Raw genomic sequence first — 17,882 nt, forward strand, 5'->3', positions numbered from 1 at the left:
CGCCGCTGACGTCATCGCGCGCGGTCACGGGCGCGGCCCCGCGGCGGCGCGCGCCACCCGCCGCCCCGCCCCCACCCCCGCGCACCCGCCCCAGGGGAGGGAACCGGCAGGTGAGGGGTCGGTCCCACGAGCCGGGATCCCCCAGGCGAGGGCTGGCCGGGGGTCTCCTCAGGGGGAGGCTTCCCTCAGGCCCATGCTCCCCTCAGGTGAGGGTATCCCTCAGGTGAGGGCTCCCCTCAGCTGAGTGACCCCTCAAGGGAGGGATCCCCTCAGTGAGGGACTCCTTAGGTGAGGGTCCCCCTCAGGCCCGTACTCCCCTCAGTTGCTGCCACCTGTCCAACCCCCCCCCCCCCCGGTCACCTCCTGGGGACCCTGTGCCTCTCCCAGGTCCTCTCATGTTGTGGTAGCACCTGAAGTGCTCCATGAAGCATCTTCCTTCCCCTTCCTTCCCCTTAGGGGTGGGTTGTCACACATGGGGCTGAGAATGGAGACAAAACCCTTCCCGCACAGGGACAGCCCTCTCTGAAGGACCTGCTGGCTGAGGTGACCGTGCACCTGGGCTGAGGCCGCCCAGCCCTGCAGCTGCCTGAGGCCTGGACTTGGGTCCTTAATATCAGAGAAAAGGGCAAGAATATTTGTGATCTCTTTATTATTACAATAATAACCCACTTAGGGACTGGGCTGGCCAACTGGGAGCAGGGCACAGTGGCCTCTGGGCACAGCCCTGCTCCAGAGAGCTGCTGGTGAGTGGAATGTGGAGCCCCCCGGGGCAGAGGGTGAGGCCTGGGAGATCTGAAGGCTGTAAATGGCACTGTGCTTCTTGTCTGTTGTGAAAGGGTGGAAATAGGCAAAGAGGAAGAAAAAGGGAAGGGGAAGGAAGCAATTAAATAAAAATGATACAAGGGGGAGGGGAGGAGTGAAGCCAAAGTAAAAATGCAAGTGCAATGCTATCTTTTCATGGGGAGTGTATGTGGGATCCTGTTTCCTTGGATTTGGCATAAACAACCAAAAACATTGGGTGTAGAGACACTCCTCAGTATTCCTGCTGTCTCTGGTCCTTCTCTAGGTCTATACTCACACTCTTTGCTTGTTTTTTGTCCTTTTTGCACGTTCTTTTCATACGTGTGGGTAGGCACCTGAAATGCAGTCCATGACCTGTTCCCTGGTTTCCGGAGAAACCTGCTCAGAGCTTGCAGTGGTTGGGGATTTCTGCTGGTTTAGGAACCACCAAGCCTGGGGATGTTCCATTGTCCTTGCTGCTCCTCCGGTGAGGCCGTGATCATCCAGGGATCAAACACATGTGTTGTGGCAGGCCGTGAAAATCCTGAAGTCGAATAAACAACTGATCAACGCAGTAAAAATGTCACAGGAGTTTGCTATGCCTGCATTAAATTTTCCCCAGATTCTAGCATTTGTCCACAATCCCGTGTAACAAGGCTTTATGTTACAGGAAGCCTGGATTTTGGATTACACAGTTTGGAAGGAAAAGGATCACATCTCGGATCACAGCTTTGATTCTGCGCTGGATATGTGACAAAACTTTCCAGTTCACCTCAAGGTTAGAGTACTCCCTACCAGCAAAATTATTTCTTCTTCCCTCATGGAAATATTCCCTCCTCCTTTGCAGTTACTCTGTCGGTTCAGTTTATCACAGAGTCACCCCAAAGATGTAGCTGCATCTTACTCCTGGCTGTCGAGGGGGAATTGGGGTGCTGACACTCTCATGAAGAGCTGGGGGAATCCAGACTGGACCTTATTTTCTTTAAGTAAAACCATTTAAGTAGAAACACTTCAACTGCTTGTGTCAGTCTTAACATTCAGGGAAGGTTACTTCTAGAATACATCATAAATTGTAAATAACCCTTAAAACTCTTCCTTTCACTGCTGAGCTATAAGCCTCAAAAGGGCTGAAGAAAGCCCTTAATATCAATCATGGGTGTAATTCTGCAGCCTGATGACATTTCTTTAGGGCTGTGGCAGGTGCTGTGTATACAAAGGCAGGAAATGTTGAGCATTTCTCACTCAGAGCTGTGCTGGCCCTGGAGCTCTACAGGAACACCAAGGGATCACCAGACCTTTATTCCAAACTTTCCTGCCTCTCCCCTACACCTCTGGTCAAGGAGCAGTTCTTATGCATGTTGTGGCTGTGTCAAATCAAAAGATTTCCTTCAACTTTTTAACTAAGGCATGCCAGTTAACATTCATTCAAGAGATGGTATTTTCTTTAACACAGAAAACATGGAAGAATTTCACTAAACACCAACAATGTGAATGTAGCACAGTTGGCCTTACAGCTGGTTCTACATTATTTAATGCTGCACCATTACAAAAGATTTCAGAATTACCTGTAATCTCTCTCCACTTCCTGGGAGATTGTAGCTGTTTGTTTAATCTCATTAATTCAATCACATCTTTGTGAGTAAAACCAAAGCAAGATAAGATAACAGAGGTTTTTTTAACTGGATCTAGATAATTTGTTTATTATAATTTTACTCAGTAAGAATGGAAACTACAGACTGTAATTAAATTGCAGACATAAGTCAGATCTTCCCAATCCCAAGGCTGGGGACACGGGGGAGGGATGCTGGAAGGGCAGCAGGGGTTGTGTCTGATCAGGCTGTGCTGGACAATGTCCCTCTCTGCCTACAGGAGCAACTCCTGCAGAAAAGCCATTTTAAGAAGTTCAGTCTTTGGGCATTACATTCCCTATCTGAATTAAATGTTTATTTGGGGGGAAAATATAGTTGAAATTCTCCGCTTATGGAAAGACAGGAACAATAGTGTCTGAGGTTTCATTTTCTATCTGACTAAAATGCACCCCTAAATATCTGCACCCATTGCACTCAGTGGGCAATCAAAGACCTTATTTGACTATTATGGAAGTGCAGCTGGATTAAGGATTTAGAGAGAGAATTTTAAGGGTCCAGAAGAGCCCTGGCAGCTTCCCACCCCTCAGCCCTGGACAGGGAGCAGGGCTCTGTGCAGGCAGTGCTTGGGGTTCCCATACCTCACCTGTCATTCAGTTGTGGCAACACATGAGGAATGGTGCCTTTCCTCTGAATTTGAATATTTTATGATCATTTTTCTAGGTATCCTGACACTTTTTAGTGGCTGTTTTCTGCTGCCAGAGATCACATAAGGCCATTGCACAGCAGATCTACAGACACAAAATCTCTGCTTTGCCTTCACCTTAATTAATCCCCGACTCATCAACCGTTCACTGCCAGAGAACGTATCAAAGAAATTGAGTTAATAAATCAAGTTAAGGATCACAGTGAAACTGTGACTGTTTGTTCTTTTGGTGTTAGATTTTGTTGAGTACAAGTAGTTATATATGCACAGTCACATGTGAGCTCCTTCCCCTCACCTTCCTCCACCCTGAATGCAAATTCCATTCATTCTTTTCTCTTAAGATAACTGAGGCTGTTTCCTTTGATGCTTTTCCCCTGTCCTAGAAATACAATTCTTTCCAGCACAGCAAATGGGAAAGGACAAAATATAAATGCAGATGAGTCCCTATTCTACCATCAGGTGACAATAAGCCGTGATAAATAAAATACTTGGCTCATGTTTCAGCTGGAAATTGATACTGCTGATTCATCTTGTATTCATCTGGAGTTATTTCTCAGTTAAGGAACAAATTAAGGACTTCAAGGGAAGCAGTAGCTCAAGGATGGCCAAATTTATCTGCCTCCAACAGTACTGAGAGTCCTGCAAACTGCTCCACAGTCGCATAGTAAATAATTATCAGCTTTGGGTGACTTCACTAATTAACATCATAACTCTACCTTTGAACCTCTATCTTATTGCAGGTAGTTAAGTAGCGACCATTAGCTGTAAATCTGCAGCAACAGTAACTCAGGGGGAGAGGGTATCTGGTGTCAGCTCCAAGGACTTCAACCTTTCACTTTGCATGACTGTCTATGTGCTCCAACATTCCAGATAACCCAGGGCTCTTACTTCGGCTTGTTTTGATGTAAAACCAACATGGTTTTTATCTTGAGAGAGCTTCTCTCAGCAAAAGGGAGGGAAGAGTTGTAAAGAAATGCTTTCCCACAAGGCTGCCTCTTAAGCCAGAGTCAATCAGTGAAGTTTGCACCTCAAACCTTTCACTTCAGTCCCTCCTAAATCCTGCTGATAACAATTCTTAAAAGCAGAGTGGTGGGGAAGCTCCTTCAGCACTGCACCCACTCCCTGCTCATCCGGCTACACCCGACACAAGCTTGGTTGGAGTCCAAGACCCTCCCACCTCTTCCTCTGGCTTTTCTTTTGAATATAGCAGCAATAAAACACACATCTGAGCATCCTACTTCCACAGTATGTTGTTGTCACATTCTTCACCTTTAAAGAATTCCAACATATGTTTCTCTACGTGCTTTTTCTTTATTTACTCTATGAAGTTCCCAGAATAAATTTAAATTATTGATTCTGACAGTTTTCAGTTGGTTTGGGCATTTCACTTGGGTGATTCCCCAAGCTTTGTGAGAGCAAACTCAGCTCAGAGCAGCTGTCTCCTTTCAGTGCAAGAATGATTGGTTTCAGATGTAGAATACTGAGGACCTCTAGTTTTATTGTTTGGGTTTTTTTTAATCTTACTCTTTAGAATGAAAAAAATGAAGGTGTCACAGAAAGGTGTGTTTCCAGGTGTGTTTCCACACACATCCTTCCAGTGCTTGGTTTGTTCTTCACTGTATCCATCCTGGAAGGGAAAGCTGAAAGTCCATTGCAACAAACTGTGTTGGCATCAATGGGCTGAGTTAGAGCATAATTTACATGGATGGATTTAACAGCTTCCTTTCAGTCTTAATAAATGTAAGGTTTAATCAACTGCCAGACAACTGGAGCAACAACAGTGCCTACAAGTAACAGAACTGAAGCCCTGTCACACCGCTGTGAAGGAGGCTTTGCTGGTGCTCGTGGTGTCAGTGATCAAAGTCTGTGAAACTAGAAAAAAACCAGTGCACACACACACACAAAAAACCCCAGCCAAGAAGGGTCAAATTTTGCTGGAAAAGCCAGAACAAGGAGAATTGGATGAAGGAAAACCCAAATTATCCTCCTAGCACTTTATAACTTGGATTTTGACCCTATTTATCATAGTGGCTACAATGTTGTGCCTTGAAAGGACTGCTCTTGGGAGAGGAAGAGGTTTGGTTAGGGCATTTCTGGAGCAGTTTAGATTTATATCTCACTCTCTAACTGAATTATATATTCTAGATATCTGGCACCCCTCATGAAAACTATGCCCACTTCCTACTTACTAGCAGGGTTCCTGCTCTCATAATGGAATGACATTTTCTAAGTCAAATGTTCAGTGAGTCAAAAGAATGTTCTGATAAAGCTTCAAATATCACCACCTTCTCTTCAAGCTGGTCTAATTTTGCCTTTCTTTTATGAGGAGAATACCCTTACATTTCCCCTTTCTGTACCCTTGTACAGAATGATATTAACAAGTGACAAAATAATTAAGTGTGATTCAGATGTTCCTACCTGGACTAAGAAAATGGGAATCACACACAGCCTCTTCCCAGATAAATGTCTCTGTGAAGCCTCCTTGGTGGGAGCAGGAGGGTCTGTGATAACCCACTCTGGGACCATGGAACTAAAATAACAAACACACAGAGACCTGGAGCAGAAGGATTTAAAATAAGTGACCCAGAAATTGAGGCATCACCAACCATTTCCCTCCATCATATCCAGATACAGAGGTTTTCTCAGAGGCAATTTTTGATCTCGATTTGTGCATTTTGATTTGTTGCTAAAATATTTTAATTTTTTTAAAGCCTTTATTGGTTTCAAATGTATATTGAGTTTCAAATATTTATATCACTTCTGGTTAGTAAAAGCTGTGGTTAAGTGAGGCGCAGTTTGAACTTGCAGTTCAAAAACCTCAGGCAGCCTGTGCTGTTTGAAAATAAACAAGTGAAATTGTCTGAATTAGCTAATTATCTTAATTGACAATTTCTCAGTTAAGTGCAGTGAAATATAGGGGCTGAAATATGAAAAATAATTAATACTTTTCCAAGAAGGGCTACTTTTGGTTGTAATTTAAGGCTGTAGATTTTGGGCTGCAAGAAGCAATTTTTCTTCTCCCTCATGGGTTTTTCTCATTTCCTCCCCAAATCCCTGTTCCCCACTCCAGCCCTTACAACTGGCCACAGTCAAACACAGGAATGATTGTCTTCAGTAATTCTTGGGCTCTGCCCCAGGCCAGAATATGTTAATGTGAACGAGTGGCAATAAGTCCTTCCTGAATATCTTCATCTCATTTTTAAAACCAGGAAACATTTTTTCATGTATAAGCGTTTCCTTACTTGGTCAACTTCCATAGTTTTCTTTCTGGTTCTCCTGCTTTAAGAAGTCTGTGAGTTCCACCTCTCCTACATCCCTGGATGGCAGCTGCCATCTTTCCAATCCATCTAATCCAGCACGAGAAATTCCATGTTTGTCTTTTCCCGTGGTACAGATCTCTCTCCATCGTTTCCACACCAGCTCCTTTGTTGGCTATGGAGCATCTCTTCCCTCCAGCCACTTCATTTTCCTTGTCCACTTGATTTCCCAGGCAGTGGCGTTGTCTCCTCTGGCTCCATGGCCCTCACGTGTGTCATGGGAAATGGAATATTTGCCTTCAGTCACACTCACATTTGGGATAAGTCCATCCCTCTGTCCTGTCTGAGCACGGACACACCGTTTAAGCCACATTCAGTGCTACATTCAGTGAAGACGGCAAACAAACACCCATCAGGGAAGACCAGGCTGTGTCCCACCTCCACAGAGGCGGCTGCTTTGTTTTCATCACAAGATTTCCCACCTGCCTCAACATTTTAACCATCCAGCCTGCAGAGCTGTGCATGAAAAATGTGGCAAAAGGATGAGAATCAAATGCATTTGGCTCATGGGAGTCATAGGAGACCTTTGGTTTTATACCAGAAATGTGCACGGTTAATTACCCATTAGGGAAGATTATTACAGACACCCACAAGGCCATAATGGCAATTCCTGCTCACTGTGGCTGTGGAAGAAATGTAATGGATGAGGGAATTAGTGTCAGGTTTATTCAGATTTCTCCTTCAAGACCTCTGATGTGCATTTTCAGGGGGTTTCTCCTTTCCCTCTGACATTTTCAAGGCTGATTTATTTGTTACCCATCAGTGCTGTAATCAGTGCTCTCATTTCCAGCCTTCTGCTGCTGGGTGTATGAAAAACCAACCAGAGGTGAAACACTCGTTGCTTATCAGCACTTTATATTCTGCTGGAAAATCCTGAACTCAAGACACGTAGCTCCAGAGCGCGGGGTGCGCTCCGGCTCCATCCGTGGGAAGCACAGTGTGACCACTCGTGTCCCACCGCCCTCCCCGTCCGCCCGGAGCGGCTCCGCTCGCTCCCGGCCCTGCTCCCACGGCCCTTGGCGCAGGAGTTTGGCACGTTGCTATGACGACCCCGCCGCTGCAACAGGCAGCGCCCGGCGGGCACCAGCACAGGTCGGTGCCCGGGGTTTGGCCCTCGGGGCGGGGGCGGCAGGACAGCGTGGGCCGAACGCGAGGGTGCTTTGCGAACGGCGCACAGGGGCTGTCCCCGCGGTCCGCTCCCACCGCCGCCGCGGAGCCCGGCTCTCGCTGGGCAGGAGCAGCGACAGGCGCCCTGGGCATTCCGCTCGCAGGCACCGCCGCGGGGGCGAGCAGGGGCTGGGGTGGCTCCGCTGCGCCGGACGGAGCTGGCAAAGGGACCCCGGTGCAGGGCAGCGCTGTGGGGCCGGGTCTGCGAGAGCTGAGCTCAGTCGCGACATGCTCGGGGCCGGGTGACAGGCAGGGTGCACGAGGGGACACGGTGCCGTGGCAGGCAGGGTGCTGCCAGGGACAGTCAGCAACCCCTTCTCTGCAGCAAGATGTGTTTCCCTCTTGCTATTCGTTAAGATGTAAGGCAGAAAAAAAAAAAAAAAGGTGTATTTGTAGCTCAATCGCACTGCTCTTAAGTTCTGCAAAGAGCCAAGGGAAAAAATGGGCTTCCTGTAGGGCCATGCAAACTAAAGCTGCGTTTTACCAGAGACCAGACAAAACTCGCAGAGCAGCGTCTGGAGGAGGACGCGGGGATCTGTAAGAGCTTCGGCCCCAAGAGCAGCGGCGGAGGCAGAACCTCTGGTCCTCGATTCCAAGAGCTGCAGCCGGAGTGGCTCTGCAGCGCCTGCCTCTCGCTGCCTCCCCGCGCCCTTGTAGTAGGTGGCTAAAACATCCAGGGCGGCGAATACCGACTGCGTTCTCACTTACGCAAACTTGGCATCGCTGACGTAAATTTGGAAGGGGATTCAGCAAATAGAGGCGGGTCCCGACAGACCGCATTACCCCGGGTGCTCTGCGCGGGCTGTGCCTCGGAGAGCCTGGCGAGCAGATGGAGGGGTGCTGAGACTGCCCCCGCAGCTGGGAATCCTCCCTGGAGTCTGTAAATCCTAAGCTTTGAGTTGAAGAAGTGGTCGGATGCGGTGGTGGGAGAGTGATGCTCCCATCTGGCAGGGGTAGTGAAAAGATTTCTCGTCAGAGCCGGTGTCGGGGTGGGTGCAAGTAGCTATAGCTTGGCTCTTCTCCCCCAGCCAGAGGACAGATACAAGCAGGCAACGTGTGGCTCCGTGTCCTGCAAACTCTCAGCCCTTGGCAAATACTGCCAAGAACCCCCCTCTGCAGGGGCTGCAGCACCCAAAGGCGAGGGAGGAACTCAGCAGTTGGGGTGTCTTCTGTGTTTATATTGCTGAAATACCATCCTCTGCAACGGGCTGTGACTCCATCGCACTGAGTGACAGATCCTGTCCTCGGTGTCCTCAAACCAAGACGCTCTTCAGCCCCTCTCCTCCCATGGCAGCCTGGTTGGAATCTTTACCCCTCCCAGGTCTGAGCTCACCGTGCAGTGCCCCGGCAGGTTCCCCAGCCCTGCCTGCACTCTCCACAGCCCCCCGGTAAGGAGCCACGTGGGATGGGCACTGCACAACTCAGCTGCATTTTGGGTAGGAAGGCTCATCCTGGACACATAAAGTACTTTCTTCAGCAATGATATCCCCCCAAATAGCTGTCGAATGACCATTTCCCATAGCTGTGTGGAGAACGGAGGATGAACACTAATGTATTTTCTTAGTTATAATTTCTATTTTTTATTCCCTAGCAAGGACCTGAAGTACCTTCCTTTCCCTCTCCTCCCGGGTTGTTCCACACTTTTCCCCATGCCGGGCTCCCCGGCACCCCCAGCACAGCAGGAACCAGAGCTCTGCTCTGCCGAGAAGGGAGAGATGCAGCGAAATCACTCCACATGGCTCAGTCCAGTGGATCAGGACAGAAGGGGGAGCCCAGGAGACAAACTCGGAGAGCATCCCAACCCGCCGGGCTCCAGCCGAGCTCTGGATGTTGACGGCATTCATAGAAACTTGCTTTTGTTTCTACAGCCACCTTTTGGCGTTTGTTTATGGTTTATAGGAGACCACTCTCACCTCCAAGTCTGTGCCGGAATTCCCACTGCGCTGAACAGTGCCCAGAAATCACCACCGTGCTGCACTCCACCATTCTCCTCTCTGTATTGATGGGCCAATACATCTTCTCCCTCCTCTTCCCCCATGCTAACCCTTTCCCTCTGGACCTCTGACACCTGAATCACTTCCCTCTGTACCCATCATCCCCTGCCTGCTGTTCATGCTTTAACCCCATGTCACCTCAAAGTCCTCTCCTTGGCAGCTGGATCAGCTGGCGAGTGCCTGGCCTGCCCTGGGCGAGTCTACAGCCTCCTGGGAGACAGAAACATTGTGGTTTCAACTCCTTTTAACAGACACCTGCAGGACAGTTATTTCTAGCAGTAAAGGAGCCTGAGCTGCATTACTGCTGTGGGTATGAAGTGTCCCAGCTCCAGGTGGGCCTCAGGAACACTGGACAACTCCCTGACCCATTCCATTGGTAGTACGGAGAAGGAGATGCCCTTCCCTGCACTCCCCAAGACCTCTGGCAGGTGCAGAGACCACTGCCCACCACAAACCTAACCTACTGAGATTTATTTAACATTTCCTAACAGGCCAGGCAGTGCTACAAGCCCATTTTCACATAGTGCTGGTTTGTACTTCAGTATTTTTAGCTCCCTCCTGTTTGTTATATCTCTGTTTTACCCCTCCAAAGCCAGGCATCAGTTACTGACTCAGTTGCATCCTAAGGCACAGCTCACAAATACTGTTCTGCCCGTACCTGCCTTAGTAATTTCTCTCTAATTTATTTCTGATTATCATTTGTTTTCTTCTCCAGACACCACCAATATGCCCATTGTAAAGTACCCCAGGGCTAGAGATCCCCTCTATTATGAATGGGACAGGAAAGCCCAGAAATGTGGGTTAAGACACACAGTTTATGCTGTAAATGGGGATCAGTACACTGGAGAATGGCTGGACAACTTGAAACATGGTAAGATACATAATTTTGGGGAAAGGTACCAATTTAAATGTCCTTAGAAAGGTTCCTAAGGGCAGGGAGCAGTCAGTGGTTCTATATGCTCCTGGAAGAGCATTCATTCTTGTATGACTATATATATATATATGTCTTTGATATATGTAATGTAAAAAAGCACTCAGAGACATTTCTAATAGGTAGCTTGAAGAGCTTTTACATGCACTCAGGGGCAATTACCCAAAATATCTCTGTTACGGATATTTAAAAATCCTCTCCAAACAGAGCGAACTGCAGTGAGCTCCATGCACTGGGATGTTCCCTGGCTGCACAGTCCCTGCAGCTCTCTCAGCTCTTGACTTGGCTTCAGGAATCTTAATTTATCCTCAAGCTGTGGCGGGTGCTGCAGGAGACAGAGCAGGGGAAGGAGACCCTGACCGAGCCCTGAGCAGCCGGAGCAGGACAGACTTGTTTACAAGCACAAAAATGAGGTTTGGAAAGATTTAAGTGCATTCAGCAAAGGCCACACAGGAAGCCCCTGATCAAGATTAACGATGGTTCTGACTTGGGAAGCTAAACTGAATCCCAGACCTGAGCCTGACCTGGTGCAGGGAGAGCTGCCCCATCTCAGATGGAACAGGAAGGCAGCCCTGGACACCCTTCTCCTAAACTCTGCAGCATTCCTATTTTTGTTAAACAGGTAAAGGCACCCAGATATGGAAAAGAACCGGAGCTATTTACAGCGGTGACTGGAAGTTTGGGAAGCAGGATGGTTATGGCTCATACAGCGTTCCTGACCCTGTAACCAAGGAATACAAGAGGGTGTACACAGGCTGGTGGAAAAATGGCCAGAGAACTGTAAGTGAGATTTCCTGCACATGCCAGCAGTGAAGCAGCGTGACCCAAAACACAGGGAAGGGTTGGGTGCACATGTGGAAAAAGATCCCTTAAAATATTAATTTTCCCAATACTGAGGCTGAATTGAATGGTCGAGAGTAAAAATCCATGATTTTTATGGGAGTGCCATTTCCCTGCTGCAGAGGGACTCATCCCACTCACACACTGGTTACCAGGCTACAGCCCCAACCAGCTGCTGCGGAGCAGTGGTTACTGCTCAGACTCACCTGCAGCTTGGCCAAGTAGGATGAGAGGCTTTGTATCCCATCTCTTAATCCCCCTCCATCCCTTTCATTCCTCTTATCCTTGAAGGAATTGGAGGAACCTGTATTATAAATGCTGCAGGAAAATGTACCTTCTTCTGGGACTTTTACAGCATATTAGACAAATAAGAGGAGTTCTTTTGGAAATTAAGCCTGTCATGTAAATCATGTTTTTTTCTAAAAGGAACACAACGAGAAAGTCATCTGGTAGAAATGACTGCAATCTCATGTGCAAAATCCTTGTAGGAACGGTTTTGGATCTGCCAATGGAAACCTTGTGTTCGCCTTTGTGTCTGCTCTTAAATTAAACTAATTGCCACCAACGCCTGTAATTGGTGTGTGGCTCCAGCCTCTCGGAGGGAGCTTCCCCTCCTGTTCTTTCTGGTTATATTTTGGATAATTGAGCTTGGGTGAAAGATTTGTAATGATATCCAAGTATCACAAGGGTTGGTTTTTCTTCTACCAAAGTTTCTCCTTTACATACATTCAGTTTAGTAAAATTAATACTCAAAATCAGTTATTTCCAGAACTGATTTTATTATTTGTTCAGAGATAAATTAACACTTTATTCCTATGGGAAAACTCATTAGTGCTATGGAAATATTCCTTACTGGTATAACTCCCTGGTATAGAGGGTACCTCTGGACTTCTCTTAATGGCAAACACACATGTAAGATAAACAAGGGATGGAGTTGCCCAGGCTGGAACAGTTTGGGCTGTAGGAAGTGTTGTCAGTGTTGAAAGGGATGAAATCCCCATGTTGAGAGACACATCCTTTAATGCTGCCTATCCCCAGGCAGGTTTATATACTCGTAAAACCCGCTTTTAGCTAAATATTAGCAGCAATCATGCCAATAAAAACACACTGAGATATAAACCCAAGAGTTTTTCATGGGAATAAAACCATTTGCCAAAAAAAATCCCATACTACCACCTCTGGTTTCCTTCAGCACGCGAACAGCCACTGAGCTGGGCTGCCACATGTGTAAGAGTAATAAACAAAGGAACAGCGTATCAAAGAGATGTCCCAAACTTGGACACTGACCCCTTTCAACAGCACAGCTCCTCACCAGCCATCTCTGTGCTGCTGCCCAGGGCCAGGGGGTGTTCTTTTACCCCAACGGGGAGCGCTACGAGGGCGAGTGGAGCGATGGAGTGCGGGGCGGCTGGGGCCGGATGTACTACCTGGATGGATCCAGCTACGAGGGACAGTGGGAGGCGGATCAGCCCAACGGGCAGGGGATGCTGCGGCTCCGTAAGTACCGGGCGCCTGCCTGCCCCCTTCAAGCTATTTGGTGTCGTGCTGCTCTCCAGGTGTCTCTGCCATCCAGGTTTCTGGATGCTCCATGCATTGCAGCAGGGCTGTGGCTGCTCCAGGTCATCCCTCCCCTCCTGCTCTGGGGCTGGAGGCAGCACAGGGCTGGCTCAGGCCCACACACATGAAAGCTTATTTTTGCTGTGATTTACATTTAAATGACTGGGATGGTTCGGGTTAGAGATAATATACTGTTGGGTCAGAGAAGAGCAAATCTCTCTTTTCAAGCCAGGCACTTTGCCAGACAGACTTTTTAGCTCTGCATACCAAAGAGGAGTCCAGTTTCCAGCACAGGGAAAAAAAGCAACAGAGAATTTTCTTGCTGAGTTCACTCCATCCCCTCTCTTACTTCCGACAGCAGCTCACGTTGAGTGAACACAGGGGTTTCATTAGTACACAATCCTTTTCCATAAATAACACCAAGCACATCACGGATTTGGAATGTTAGGGGCAACTCATCATAAATACAGAAATCTGAAATTTTTTTCCCCATATTTTCCTTGGAGTTTAACACATTTTTCCCTGAAGCCAAGAATCCCAGTCCTTTCCAATACAAGGCATGACATTCCAAGAACATTTGAAGAAATATTATCTCCATATTAGTGTTCATCTATTCTATTTTTTTGCTTGAAAGTAATCTCAAGACTAGTAATTAGCTAAGCAAAGCAGCTAGGAGGAATGGGCATGACCTTCACTGCACATCACAGGCACTTTGGACCAATGGCCCATCCAGATGAAATCAGCACCTGCTTCCAGGGAGAAACCTTCCACTGATCTGCTGCTCTCCCACCCAAGTCCCTGTTAGTCATAAACTAACAGCCCCTACGGGCTGAGCTGTGGCTGATGCACCATTTCAGAGCCCCATTGCCTCCAGCATTGCCTGCAACCGACTGTGAGCTGGATTCCTTTTGGTTAAAATTAGCCAGAGCAATTATTTCATACCCACAAGCCCAATGCATTCAGCTCAGTGCTGGAGGGTTGCCCACGTGCCGGCAGCTCTGCGATGTGAAAGAAAAGGAGTTCTCCAGTGGAGGTCACGATGAGCTGCAGCTCAAGATTAAATTGCCTGTAGTGGCAGCGCGCCCGGCGAGGGTGAGCTCAGCTGGGAACTGCTGCTCTGCCACCTCTGCCATGGCTATTCCCAAATGGAGCATGTCCACTGGGATCACAGCAGTGAGCACACAGCCTCCGGTGCTCTGAGAGGGGATGGGAGCAGCTGGGCACCACGGTGCAGCCAGGGCATTCCGTACCCCCTCCATCAGAGCCAGGGCTGTGATTTTGGTGGTTTCTCAGTTGTTGGTGGCTGGAGTGCAGGAGCTGAGCTGCTCCTACCACTGGGCAGGGCGGGTTGGTGTTGCAGATAAGCACAAAACCAGATCAAAGCTGCAGATAACCACCACCACAGCTCCAACCTGTAAACCAGAGCCTGCCTGAGCAGCCAGGCAGCCATGCTCCACAGAAGTATTTCTGGTTTTTCCTCCTTACAGCATTCTGGCAGGCCCCAGCTACCTCTGCAGCACCATGCAGGGTGCCCTGGTATTTCAGCCGCTTCTTCTCCTGAAGAATGGCAAAGTTCAGCTGAGACTCAAAGGTACTCCCACTAATTATCAGAAATTCCCATGGTTTGGGGCTTAGAAACACTATATGTAGGCAAAGGGGAGAGCAGAGGACTCTCCCAGTGACAGCAGGATGGCCTTGAGGTGTCCCAGCATCACTGTGGTTATGATGCTGCTTCTCAACCAGCATCCATGGATGAGGCTGCTCTCCTCTCCTTGCAGCTCTGCTTTCCCTGTTAGTGATGGATGGATTCCTGGAGAGTAGCACAAAGCCCAAAAATAACCTCTCTCAACTTGCAGAAAAACGCCAGGAGAAGCAGTACAGCTGGAAAAAGAGTCTGTAACTGCCTGAACTGCTCAGACACTCACAGCAATTCTCAGCCTTAATTCATTGAGGAAAAACTAACTGCAAATATTCTTTGAAATCAAGATTATTTTGCCTGGACAACAGTCAGTGCTCTGTTCCTTGCCCAGACAAGCAAACCTCTCTCTTCAAGCCAGAGATCCTGTGTGATTTGTTGCAGTGACAAATCTGAAACTTGTGTCCTGTAATTTTTCACGTTGTGAGGAGCGACTCAGTGACCAGTCCCTTACCCTGAGCTCACTTGCTCGGTGTATCAGCAAAAAATGAGTATCACTGTAAGAACAAAGCAGGTGAACACAGTTCTTGTTCCAGCTGGGCAAGCGTGGGCTCCTTCCACAGCCCTTTCTCCCTCTGCAGCGCAGCAAACAGAGCACTGCAAAAGCAAAATGACACACTGTGCTGCAGCCCCCTGGAAATTACTAAGAGAAGCCAAATATATCACCTCCTTCTCTGTCATTTTGCTCTGTGGATTGTTTTCATTTGTAACTCCTTAACAAAATGGTCTGTTCATGTATTTAACTGCAGCAAATGGAAATCGGTACGAAGGAGGTTGGAAAGATGGAAAGAAGAATGGCCCAGGGAGATACTTCTACGTGGATAAGGGACAGTTGTTAGAGGGCACCTGGGCAGAAGATATAGCAAAGTGTGGAGTTCTGGTTGACTTCGATAGAGACAAAGCTCCAGCCCCTACTCAGTACCCAATCCCAAAGGTAATTGCTTGGAAATGTCAGTGTTTGCATCCATCAGCACTTGGATCAGCTCTCCAGGTAGCGTTTCCCTCCTCCAGTGATTACCCCCGTGGGATTCCGCACTCACAGGGTGTGTGCTCAGTGTCTTTTGGCCAGCAGTGTCCTCAAGGGCCCCATAGGGCCAAACAGTTCATCCAGCCTCTGCTGGAGCCTCCTAATCACCTACATCTGAAAAAATGCAGTTCTCATGCACCAGAACTGCTCAGAGACCTGAGGCAGCACAAAGGAAACGGGGACAATAGAGGCAGAGACAATTGTGGGATTTGCGTCAAAACCAAACGATTTCCCCAAGCCCAACTGCTGAAGCTAAGCAGACCCTACAGAACCCCAGGCAGCTGCAGGGCTCACAGCAGCTCCTTCCTCTGCCTGGGTACTCCAAGTCAGGAGCTCATCGTGCCCAGCAGCCCCAGAGGCAGCAGGGTGTGTGAGCTTCCCACCTGGTCCCAAGGTGGGCAGATGGTGTCCCAGAGCCAACATCTTCTGCTCCCCTTTCCCATGACTGACACACTGCTGAGGAAGAGTCAGTGCCTGTCCCCATCCCGAAGACTTGGAGACACACTCAAACACACTGGGCTCTCAACTTGGCAGCCACCAAGTCCTTGCACATCACTTTGGTAAAAGAGCCAGAGGACAGGAGAGCCTATCCCCTGCTCTGCCCTCGAAGGAAGACAGGGAATGGGAGCCCATAGTTGAACAGATGTGGCTCCAAGTGACACAGCTGGCCAAGAGTCTCAGCTTGAACACAAAGGCATCACATTTCCAGGGGATGGTTACTGCAGGAAGGGGTGGGGAAGCTCCTCTTTGCTTGGAGCCAAGCAGAACCACCCTGGATAACCACAGCACACTGCTTTGCTCCAGGAACACTGGGAACAGCACAGCCCCATAAGCAGGTAAAGCCACCTACCTTCCTCTGCCCCAGGGACAAGGCTGTTGCAAATGATACCTGGCACGTGCAGCCTTCCAAAGCTCTCAGCTGCTACACCTTCACTGCCTCTATTTTTTTCAAATCTGGTTTCTGTAGCAAAGGGCCCTTTGAGCAGAGACAGTTTTGACAAGCCAGTTAATCCTGTAAGCACCAGGCACACCCACAGCAGTGCAGAGTAATAAACCCCAAATACCCACCAGGGAAAAACAATCTCTATTTTTCCAAAAGAGTGAAAGGAGCAGCACTTCTGTAGCTAAAAATATTTACCTTATGTGGTTTGTCAAAGGTCACCCAGAACAGCCTCAACAACCCAACAGTCTGGGATGAAATGCTGGTGGGCAATGCAGGATGTGCAAGTCTGACTGTTTATTTAACTCCCTGAAGACCAAGTGATGACCCAATTCTCTGCTGCTCTAGGTGCAAAAAGAAAGCATCAACTTTCACTGCTGTTATTGTGCTTTTAATCAGTAGAGAGCTGTTGATCTCAGAGTATGAAGGAAGTTAACAGATGCTCATAAACTTTTTCACGCACACACTCTTTAAAAATTATGAGATCCAACAGGCTACAAATCAAAGCCATTCTTGTTTTGTCCAAGAATGTGTTTAGTTAAAGGAGACTCAGCCACTCCACAGAGCTATTTCAAGGAGATGAAGTGATGTTCAACACATTAATAAAATTAGGGAAGTGGAGCAGTGTTTCTAAAACAATAATTGAAAGGCTGCAATATGAACTAAGTCCTGATACATGGGAGACTCTCTGTGAATGCTTGAGCAATCAAGATCTATAAAACCTTAAGCTTCTTCAATTACACTGCATAACTGATTTGTATTCTTTTTATTTAGATTGAACTAGAAGATCCAGCTGGTGTTTTAGCAGAGGCCCAGGCACTGCTTGATGACAGCAATAATTAATAACTGGAAGTTGAAGAAAAAGAAAAGATGTAAGATAAGAACAGTCCTGAGTTATGTATTCATTTGAGTGTCAAATCCACACTGTGGTGTATCATGGTCTGCTTCACTCTTCCCTCAAGGCTGTTCAGGTACACTTCACTCTGCAGCTGGCTTTGCTCAGTCGCCTCTTCCACTCCCATTATTTTGGAAAAGAAAGGAAAAAAAATAAAGAGGAAAAAAAAAAGAAACCACGAGCAGCAAAACACTGGAAGACAGGCAGGGGGACTCTGCTCAGCTCCTCTGACTTACTCCTGCTGAAAAGAAATCACAATCCCCTTGGTTTCAAGGTCTTTGCCTTAGAGAATGAGGGCTTTTAGTATCTGCTATAAAAGCAAGGCCCTAGAAAAGTACAATCAAATAACTCCCCCCAAACTTAACCCAATACATACCTGTGACCCAAAATGGCTTTTGAAGTTACAACAGATCATGTTTCAATTAATAAGTACACTTTAGGCCTCT

The 17,882-nt window shown here is 47.8% G+C and overlaps 1 protein-coding gene and 1 long non-coding RNA gene across 6 annotated transcripts; one reads left to right on the top strand and one right to left on the bottom strand.

Moving 5' to 3' along the window:
• The first annotated feature begins 12 nt into the window (after window positions 1-12).
• Window positions 13-17,427, top strand: MORN3 (MORN repeat containing 3). Of its 4 annotated transcripts, none has more exons than XM_064675092.1 (7): window positions 13-110; window positions 1,451-1,558; window positions 10,266-10,421; window positions 11,104-11,261; window positions 12,659-12,818; window positions 15,324-15,508; window positions 17,316-17,427. In XM_064675092.1, the coding sequence occupies exons 3-7, from the start codon at window positions 10,277-10,279 to the stop codon at window positions 17,382-17,384; spliced, it is 717 nt and encodes a 238-aa protein (XP_064531162.1). In that variant the 5' UTR covers window positions 13-110; window positions 1,451-1,558; window positions 10,266-10,276; the 3' UTR covers window positions 17,385-17,427. The 4 variants fall into 4 exon arrangements, with proteins under 4 accessions (XP_064531162.1, XP_064531165.1, XP_064531163.1 ...); XM_064675093.1 differs by lacking the exon at window positions 13-110 and adding an exon at window positions 134-206; XM_064675095.1 differs by lacking the exon at window positions 15,324-15,508 and having other exon boundaries at window positions 14-110.
• On the bottom strand, window positions 633-9,797 carry LOC135424159 (uncharacterized). Of its 2 annotated transcripts, none has more exons than XR_010435098.1 (2): window positions 9,689-9,797; window positions 633-1,324 (listed from the first exon to the last, which is right to left on the bottom strand). It is a non-coding gene; the product is annotated as an uncharacterized LOC135424159 (long non-coding RNA). The 2 variants fall into 2 exon arrangements; XR_010435099.1 differs by lacking the exon at window positions 9,689-9,797 and adding an exon at window positions 5,491-7,332.
• Window positions 17,428-17,882: the final 455 nt, after the last annotated feature.

This window comes from Pseudopipra pipra, chromosome 18, assembly GCF_036250125.1.
Source record: "Pseudopipra pipra isolate bDixPip1 chromosome 18, bDixPip1.hap1, whole genome shotgun sequence".
Lineage (NCBI taxonomy): Eukaryota > Metazoa > Chordata > Aves > Passeriformes > Pipridae > Pseudopipra > Pseudopipra pipra.